The 9,577-nt window shown below is 38.6% G+C and overlaps 2 protein-coding genes and 1 pseudogene across 2 annotated transcripts; 1 reads left to right on the top strand and 2 right to left on the bottom strand.

Annotated features, from left to right (window-relative positions):
• The first annotated feature begins 200 nt into the window (after positions 1–200).
• Positions 201–4,702, top strand: LOC124825303 (AP2-like ethylene-responsive transcription factor BBM2). Its single transcript, XM_047297890.2, has 9 exons — positions 201–656; positions 818–1,373; positions 1,605–1,687; positions 1,859–1,867; positions 1,988–2,076; positions 2,416–2,489; positions 2,578–2,628; positions 2,903–2,979; positions 3,408–4,702. The coding sequence occupies exons 1-9, from the start codon at positions 416–418 to the stop codon at positions 4,313–4,315; spliced, it is 2,088 nt and encodes a 695-aa protein (XP_047153846.2). The 5' UTR covers positions 201–415; the 3' UTR covers positions 4,316–4,702.
• Positions 4,703–5,393: 691 nt separating this feature from the next.
• Positions 5,394–6,185, bottom strand: LOC148199175 (putative starch synthase 4, chloroplastic/amyloplastic pseudogene; annotated as a pseudogene).
• Positions 6,186–6,663: 478 nt separating this feature from the next.
• On the bottom strand, positions 6,664–7,440 carry LOC124825296 (homoserine kinase-like). The gene has a single exon (XM_047297886.2). It carries the CDS (start codon positions 7,428–7,430, stop codon positions 6,699–6,701), a length of 732 nt encoding a protein of 243 aa, XP_047153842.2. The 5' UTR covers positions 7,431–7,440; the 3' UTR covers positions 6,664–6,698.
• Between the last annotated feature and the right edge of the window lie 2,137 nt (positions 7,441–9,577).

Raw genomic sequence — 9,577 nt, 5'->3', positions numbered from 1 at the left:
TATATCTTTTCATTAGCCTTTGAACCGAAGTGGTTCAAAGATTTTCAAAGTGCCCTAGGATATCTCCTACGCGTCTCCTTTCTATTGTATGCGCGTGTGTATGCATATCGTCCAGAAAGAGAAAATTCAGAGTATATAAATATAGTTTAAATATACTATAAATGGTCTCTCATCTCTATGCTATAAATGTTTTTTTTTCAATCTTTGAGCTCTTCAAGAATTTGACCCTTCTTCTTCTCCTCCTTCTGCTTTTCTTCATACCCTTTTCATATAAAAACTATACGCTGTTGCTGCTTCTTCTTCTACATGCAAAACTGCTACTACTTTCATCCTATATATAATCTACTTCTCAAGAGTTCTTTCAAGCTTTTGTGATCTCTTTGTGATATTCAATAACCATTATCACACCACACACATGGGGTCTATGAACTTGTTGGGGTTTTCTCTCTCTCCTCAAGAACACCCTTCTAGTCAAGATCACTCTCAAACACCACCTTCCCGTTTTGGCTTCAACCCTGCTGGAATCTCAAGCACTGATGTTGCAGGAAACTGTTTTGATCTCACTTCTGAATCAACTCCTCATCTACTCAATCTTCCTTCTTATGGCATATATGAAGCATTTCACAGAAACAATGACATTCACAACACCCCTCAAGGTTTTCACTTCTCTTTCATTACTTTACATATAACATATCTTGCTTTTCTTGGATTTTCCACCAGTGCAAATCTTAAGAAGGATTTATTTTTGGTTAATACTATATATTTGAAAGTGGTTGGTCTTTTGCTGTTCTTTTAATCTTTGCTTCTCATTTCTCAGATTGGAAAGAGAACTACAACAGTCAGAACTTGCTGTTAGGAACTTCATGCAGTGACCAAAACATGAACAACAATCAACATCAACAACAACAACAGCAACCAAAGCTTGAAAACTTTCTGGGAGGACATTCTTTTGGAGAACATGACCAAACCTACGGCGGTAACTCAGCCTCAACAGATTACATGTTTCCGAGTCAGCCAGTGGCCACCAGTGGCGGCAGTAGCACAGGCAATAGTAACTCCATAGGGTTATCCATGATAAAGACATGGCTGAGGAACCAACCGCCACCGTCAGAAAACAACAACAATGAAAGTGGTGGGAACAGTGGAAGCAGTGTGCAGACTCTCTCACTTTCTATGAGTACTGGTTCACAATCCAACACTTCACTTCCTGTTCTCTCTGCAAATGTGGAAAATGGAGAGAGTTCTTCAGATAACAAACAACCACCAACCACTGCTGCACTTGATACCATCCCAACAGGAGCCACTGAATCTGCACCCAGAAAGTCCATTGACACGTTTGGACAAAGAACTTCTATATACCGTGGTGTAACAAGGTTTTTTCTCATTTTATTTACCCTAATAAAAAATCTGTATTACTATATTTTAAATTAACTGTCCCAAATCTTTCATAACTGCTTCAAATCTCAGTTAAAAGGTTACCTCAGTCAGTTTCATTGTTGTTGGAACAAGTTCCCTTTTTTTCTTTTTTCTTTTTTCTTTTTTTTTTTACTTTTTATTTTGAAATGATGATGAAATTATTCCGTTCTGTTTTTACTTTATCGAAGGCATAGGTGGACTGGAAGATACGAGGCTCATCTATGGGATAATAGCTGCAGAAGAGAGGGACAAACTCGCAAAGGAAGACAAGGTAAATGATCTACCGTGTTCCTCTACAGTTCTATGGTTAATGTTGTCAATGTTTTTCATTTTCTTTCTTTGCCTTTTGAGTCTTTATAACTAACCGACACTGTTAATCTGTGTTCCTCGTCTCGACATCCATTATGGGACAATGACTTTCTTCAACATGATGACCTTTTAGTTTACTTGGGTGAGTAAAAGAATATACACTTCTTATGTTGAATTATCTCTATCTTTTTTCCTTAAAAAGTAAAGAAAAGAACCATAAAATTAGTTATTATTGGTGATCATTTGTCGTCACTACTTTCAGGAGGCTATGACAAAGAAGAAAAGGCAGCTAGAGCCTATGATTTGGCAGCACTAAAATACTGGGGAACAACCACAACAACAAATTTTCCAGTAAGCTGTCATTTCTTGATTTTGTTTTGCCACTTTTTTTGCTTTTTTTTTCCTGTTTATGTTCACTAAATTAAGGTTGTTGTTTGCACACATTGCTTTATACAAAGTTGGTATCGGTATTAACGAAACAAGTTATGGCATCATGGTACTCGAGGGCACATTGTTTAGTTGGTGTCCCTGTGGGATGAAAAAAGTTTCCTCATTTGATGGGATGTGTCTTTTCCTAGGAGGAACTGTTATTTGTCTGATAATGCAAACTATGTATGTGTACATGATCACTTGATGTAATCTTTTGACATGGAATAATTTATGTCTCCCTCAACAATCAATGCATTTTAGATTAGCCACTATGAGAAAGAGGTGGAAGAAATGAAGCACATGACCAGGCAAGAGTACGTTGCGTCATTGAGAAGGTATTTGCAAGTGTCTATACTCACCAAATACAACTTTTATTAATTTTTTAAACTATCTTATTCACAATAAAAAATCTCATTGATGCAGGAAGAGTAGTGGGTTTTCTCGCGGTGCATCCATTTATCGAGGAGTAACAAGGTATATAGTTGACTATATAGACTCTAATATGTACACAAAAGTCTATAATATATATGTGATCACAATGGTAAATTAAAATTATTAATTTTTTTTTATTTGAAGTATTTGCAATAATTTGGTATTTGAATTTTAACTGGCAATGCTTTGCAAAAATTTGTTAGCCCACTATGTCATTTGTGTTAACCCACTGTGTCATTTGTAATATTGAAGTTATAATATGTATATGAATATGCTATGTTTATATCTTGTGTTAATTTAAATGATATGATTGCAGACACCATCAACATGGTAGATGGCAAGCAAGGATTGGGAGAGTTGCAGGCAACAAGGATCTTTACTTGGGAACATTCAGTAAGTTTATATTTTAGATATTAATATGTTTTGCACCCAAAATCATTTGAAGCAGATATGACAGTCTTTCATCAAATTTGAAGATGCATATACATAGAATAATTTCAGTCATCCGATTTTATTTTTTAAAGGAAGAACTTTGAAAAACTTAATCATAGAGTCTGTTGTGAGAAGCAACTAGATAGACGAAGGTAGGTAAAAAGTGAACATCACCTCGAAGCAACAAAAATGAAGAAATTAAAGACAACATTTATTGCCATTCAGATGACCAAATGTTAATAATGATCTGCAGAAATATTAATTTCATAAAGTAAATGTGCATGTTTGATAACTGACGAAATTAACGCAGTTGCAGTGCATGCATTTGATCCAAAACCTATGAAACTGCATCTATGTTTTTTTACTGATGATGATGATAAAATTTTCAGGCACTCAAGAAGAAGCAGCAGAGGCTTATGATGTTGCGGCCATAAAATTCCGAGGACTGAGTGCCGTTACAAACTTCGACATGAGCAGATACGATGTGAAGAGCATACTTGAGAGCACTACCTTGCCGATTGGTGGTGCCGCCAAGCGTTTGAAGGACATGGAACAGGTGGAACTGAACGTGGAAGCTCATAGAACAGACCAAGAAGATCACAGCAGCATCTTGAACTCTCACCTTACTCAAGGTATCAGTAACAACTATGCAGGAGGAACAGCAACAGCTCATCATAACTGGCACAACGGTCTTTCATTCCACCAACCTCAGCCTTGCACCACCATGCACTACCCTTATGGACAGAGACTATGGTGCAAGCAAGAACAGCACGACAATTCTGATACCTCTCATCCTTTGTCTTATCCTGAGATTCATCAACTACAGCTAGGGAATAACGGCACACACAACTTTTTCCACGCAAATTCCGGCTTGCACCCTATCATGAACATGGATTCTGCTTCCATTGACAATAGCTCTTCGTCTAACTCGGTGGTTTATGATGGTTATGGAGCTGGTGGGGGCTATCTGATACCTATTGGGACTGGTACTGTTGTTGCAAGTGACGGTGATCATAGTAATATAAGAGGAAGTAATGGTTTTGGTGATAATGAGATGAAGGTACTTGGTTATGAAGGTCTTTATGGATCGAATGATGCTTATCATGCACATGCAAGGAACTTGTATTATCTTTCCCAACAACAATCAGCTTCTGTAGATGCAGTGAAGGGTAGTGCATACGATCAAGGCTCTGCATGCAACACTTGGGTTCCAACTGCAATTCCAACTCTTGCACCTAGGTCTACCAGCATGACTCTCTGCCATGGTGTTCCACCCTTCTCGTTATTGCATGAATAGGTGGAAAACTGGGGATGATGACAATGATGCATATATTTCTGACTTTCCTTCTTCCTCCTTATATGAAGTTGCTAATTTGACAGTGTGCACCTTTTGAAGACGAGAATATAGTGTTTCTTTCATCATCTCTAACTTGCAGATCCTTATTTCACTAGGGTCTGGTCTAAGTAATCTAGCTAGCCTCAAGTTTAGTCATGGCAGAACCATTTGCTGTGAATTTTGGTGATTAACATGTGGACAGATAGATCATTGGGATGCTTCTTTTTTTATTTTCACCGGATTTTGTAATTCTGGAATAACAAGGATCATACAAAGGGTGGAGTTTTCATCAATGTATATGCTTGGCACTAGCTTTTTCTTAACAAGAATTCTTCCTTTTTCATATGGAATGACCAATATGAAAATTATTTTGCACCTTATATTACTACTAATGTTAACTCACGAAAACATTAATTAGATTTAAAATTTATACATCTAACAAACGTGCGTTGATATGTATATGTTCTTGTTTGATTATTCGGAAATACACTACAAAAAAGTAGGGCATTACCGAAGGGCAGAAGCCCTCGGTAAAAGCCACAGGCCGTCGATAATGGGTGTTTACCGAAGGCTTATCGACGGCCAAAAATCCTTCGGTAAATCCCTTGTCGCTAACAATTACCGAGGGCTTTCGCCCTTCGGTAATTACCGAGGGCCAAAAGCCTTCGGTAATTACCGAGGGTCAAAAGCCTTCGGTAATGACCAAACGAGGGTATTTACCGAAGGGCAGAAGCCTTCGGTAATGACCAACAGTGGGCATTTACCGAAGGGCAAAAGCCTTCGGTAAATTGCAGAGCAGGTTTCAGAGAAATGGCATTTCCTGTGCAACCCAGACCTGTATATCAAATTTCAATTACAAGTTCGGAGCTCTAGTACCAACTTGAAAGAAGATTGTTATTCAAATTGATTAATTTTAAACAGTACAGCGGTCTCTATAAATAGAGAACTTAACCCTACAGTAATAATTACAAAGAGATCTCTATAATCTTCTAAAAACCTATAACAACTTCTAGTACCTTCCAGTAAAACATTTAATATTCTACCAACTACCATTTAATATTCTACCAATTACCAATGGCCTCCTAATATCTGCAGATGAAAGACCTAGTTTCCTTCTCAAGGCTTGCTTATTCTCTACTTTCCCGTGCAGATCAGTTGCATTGTACTGGACTGGAAGAAATTCATCAGTGGCAGGATTCCATGCATCAGTATCAATACCATTAAGAATGCCAATGAACTTTCTGGAGTGGGAAGAGAGTGTTGAATGGAGACCATGTCCTCCCTGCATTTTTATTGGAACAATAAATGTTGTCTGCCAATCATGGCAATGAATGATATTTGGCTTCTTGCCAGCTTGTAGAAGAAACTCAAGAGCAGCACGGCTAAAAAATGAAAATCGTCTGAAATCATCATGCTCGCCATAAAATTTTCCTCTCCAAAAGAACTTAGAAGGATGCTGGGGCTCAATAAAATAAACAGGAAGACCTGCACAGTCAAAGTGAAGTTACTGAACCAGTAAAAGACAATCAATTAAAACGAAAATATCTAATAAAATACCTACAACACTGCCAACCCAGATTTTACTTTTGTATAATTGGTGATCAAAGTATGATTCTATCTCCACGCTCAAAGCCTGAATGAATAATCACATTATTTCAAGTAGTGCAGGATACCAACTACCAAGACTATCAACACGTTCAATTATTTTCTTAATGAAATGGCATACCCGTAAGTTGCAGACACGATCATATTGCTTACAATCATATTTGGGAAGCACAATTTCAACAAGGTGTCCTTTCTTTTGCAGTGCAGGTCTACACAAATCATACATATGACTTACCAACACATGACAGTATATGACAATAGTTCACTTATAAAGCAAATTAACTACATAATATAAAATTAAATAAATAGCAAGTCAGTAGTTTACAGTGAATAAGCAATACACACCATATCAACATCAATGGTCGCTACACTATTCCAGCTAACACTATTCCAGTAACAAAAATGCTTGTTTGCACGGACTGAACAACAAATCCATTCAAGTTTCTGATGCGAAGGAGAAAAGTGGAGAGTTGAGACATGGCAAGAACATGGCAACCGTTTTTTCTTTGACAAAGAGAGTCAGTAGAGTGATTCATCATAACAGAACAATTTGTGCAAGGAAGTAGTCCAAAAACGCAAAAGGATGTAAGAAGCATTACGGTAAAATGGTGGCGTCAGAGAGTAACAGAAGCAATGATGAAAAATGTATGTGAGATATGAAATGTTATTAGGGTGATCAAACAGTGGAGGAGGGAAGAGAAGAGAAGGTACCATTAGAAGGAAGGCACTGAGATAGAAGTCAATCTAGAATGCGTCTAGCACCAAGGCGATCGAGCTGCAAGACTTTTGCAGAAGCCTTCAAATTGCCGTGGCTGAGAAAGGCTTGAATCATGTGTTGGGCAATGGCATGTCCGGTAGACTCATCATCGATGACGGCAACGGCGGTGGGGCCAGCGCCACTGATGGTACAGCCAAAGGCCCCAGCCTGAAGGGCAGCCTTCTTAACAGCCTCAATGCCGGGAATTAAGGGGGCACGCCGGGGCTCAACGATCTTGTCAGAGGACAAAGCCTTCCCCAAACCAACCACGTCACCCTTCAACACCGCCGCCACCAGAGCGCCAGCCTGGCTGCAATTCCAAACGTGGTGCGCCATCCCAATCTCGCTGGGGAGCGCTGCCCGCATCTTCTTCGTCGGGGCTTCAAATTCAGGACTCACCAGCACGAAATACAGCTCCTTCTCCGCCGGAAACATTAGCTCTATCAACTGCAGCGGCTCGTAGCTCTGAATCAGCACGAAACCCTCCATGATCGATGGGGCCACGTTGTCCGCGTGATACCCCGAAACCTTCTCTTCCGATTTCAACGACGCCACAACAAGATCCTCCACGCTCAATCTCTTCCCAAACATCTCGTTCACCGCCACGGCCGCAGCGGCGGCGCTGGCGGCGCTCGATCCCAGACCGCTTCCCAAAGGCAGGCCCTTCTGCAGGGAGAGCGAGAGGCCGACGGATCGAATGGAGAGCATTTTCATGACTTCGATGGCGGCGGAGGAGGCCGAGGAAGAGCCCCATGACGGTGTCTGCGATCTCCTCGGTGCGCGAGGTGTCGACGTGGACGAGGCGAAGGCCGAGGTCAGCGGCAAGGGCGGAGTCGACGGCGCGGTCGGCAGAGTCCACGGTGCGGTCGGCGGAGCCGGACGATGAGGTGGTAGGAACGGAGGCGGCTCTGGGTGGCGCGGGAGGTAGGCGAGGGAGTGCGGGAGAGTTTTAAGGAAGACAAAATTTGGGAGAACGAGAGAGAAAAATCTCAAATTCTAATTTCATAAGTCGAACCTTACACCGACGGCCACATTCTTTCGGTAAAATCACTATACCAATACCGAAGGTTAAAGTCCTTCGGTAAAATCAACTTTATCGAAGGTCAAAAGACCGTCGGAAATATACCTTCGGTAATTAATCATTTTCTTGTAGTGATAGAGGAATGTCAATATGATGCAATGAGAATAAAGTGAGACAATGAGCATAAAGGTATAAAAACTAAAGTTGTAAGCACATGCATAATATAAAAACTAAACTTGATTATTCGGAAACACATGAATACTAATTAAGGAAAAATGATTTAGGAGAGGAGAGAAAGAAATGTGACAGTCGAAAAACAATGTTGTTTGGTTTTATTACATAGCTGGTAGGGGTGTTTTGATTCAATGAGAAAAGAACAAAGTGAATCTTTCTTTTTTATGTGGCCTTTTTCACTCCTTGTTTGTTTGTGATTGTTGGAGTAGTGAGGGTGATAAAAATGATGAATGAATATAATAAGAAGGGTTGAATAAGTAGTGATAAGATGGCATGAAAACAAGTGAAGAAAACAACGAGGGAAGGAAATCGAAATTCATCGGAGAAATCAGCGGAGTACCCGTGCCTCCTCGGAAAGAAAACCTAATATTATTTTATGAATGATTTCTGTGTCTGAGCATCTGCTTCTTGCAGATTGTTTTCACCTTTATCCATGCACAAACACTGCCCCCTTCTTCATCAAAGAGATTTCCAAGAAAAGTGAACTTTGTTAAAGTGTTGTAGCATGTACTAGTGTAGTGGGTCGCAATCCTTTTCCTTACTTTTTGTTCCCATGCTTTATCTCTCTATTTATTACACTACTAACTTTTCATCAATATAATTAAACTACTTATTCTTAATTAACTTTAACCCTAAACCATATCAATTACCAATTACCCCCATTTTCATTTATACACCCTTTTGCATTTATTCTTCAAAAACTATTTTTTTTGAGAAAAAAGATGTAAACTTGAAAAAAAAAATTAAATTTTAGTGTGTTAGTAATTGCATGCAATCAATTAAGAGATAAAGCAAATTTATTCATAATTAACTTTAACCCTGAAACAAATTCCAATTACCCGCCATTTTCATTTATACACAATTCACATTAATTCTTCAAAAATATTTTTTTTGAAAAAAAAATGTGAACTTTTAGTTGTTTTTTTTAAAAAAAATTAGTGTGTTAGTGTAGTTGCTTGCAATCAATTGAGATACAAATGTATAAATATAAGCTTATAGATTCTATTGTACTGTATATGGAATTATATAGATTATGATGTCCATGCAAACATTAGCCATCGTAAGTATTAATTAAAAGGCAATTATTCTAAAGTTTTGCATGTATGATTAATATTGATTAGCTCACCCTAACATGTCTCATCACTTGCTAACTCAATCCTTAGGTTTTGACCCCACTGCATGGCTTTAGTGGGTGAGTGATGGAACCAGCAAATTAGGGGCCCAGAGGTTCCTATTTAACCTCTGGAGGACTTAAAGCCTCCATTTTTTAAGCTATTTTCATGCTTTTGGGGTATGGGATATAATTTGTTGGACTTGAGCAATATATAGCTAGTGACATCTTTAGCTTGAACTTTTGTCTTTTACTAAAAAAGCAACTAAAATAGTGTTGGCAAGACCTTTCTTTAACGCTTCCATCGATATATACTTCTTTTATTTAATAACTTATAAACGAGTCTTTTTGAATAAAGTGTATAATTTTGGGTTATTTAATGAGAACTTCAACAAAATTTATCCAATGTTCATTGTTTCAAAGAGTGAATAAGAAAAAGGTGCCTTACTACTACATTTTTCTTCAACAAGAGTTTATAATGATTGAAATTTGAAG

The sequence above is a fragment of the Vigna umbellata genome, chromosome 4, assembly GCF_029865625.1.
Source record: "Vigna umbellata cultivar VRB3 chromosome 4, Vumbellata_1.0, whole genome shotgun sequence".
NCBI classification, from domain to species: Eukaryota; Viridiplantae; Streptophyta; class Magnoliopsida; order Fabales; family Fabaceae; genus Vigna; species Vigna umbellata.
The sequence above is the reverse complement of the archived record's forward strand: the minus strand, read 5'-3'. Positions and strand labels throughout refer to the sequence as shown.

Bases quoted from the DNA above. Each gene is read 5' to 3' on its own strand.
- LOC124825303 (XM_047297890.2), top strand. From the start codon at position 416: ATGGGGTCTATGAACTTGTTGGGGTTTTCTCTCTCTCCTCAAGAACAC. The intron at 1,374-1,604 runs GTTTTTTCTCAT...ACTTTATCGAAG, and splicing joins ATATACCGTGGTGTAACAAG to GCATAGGTGGACTGGAAGAT. The intron at 2,980-3,407 runs GTAAGTTTATAT...TAAAATTTTCAG, and splicing joins TCTTTACTTGGGAACATTCA to GCACTCAAGAAGAAGCAGCA.
- LOC124825296 (XM_047297886.2), bottom strand. From the start codon at position 7,430: ATGAAAATGCTCTCCATTCGATCCGTCGGCCTCTCGCTCTCCCTGCAG.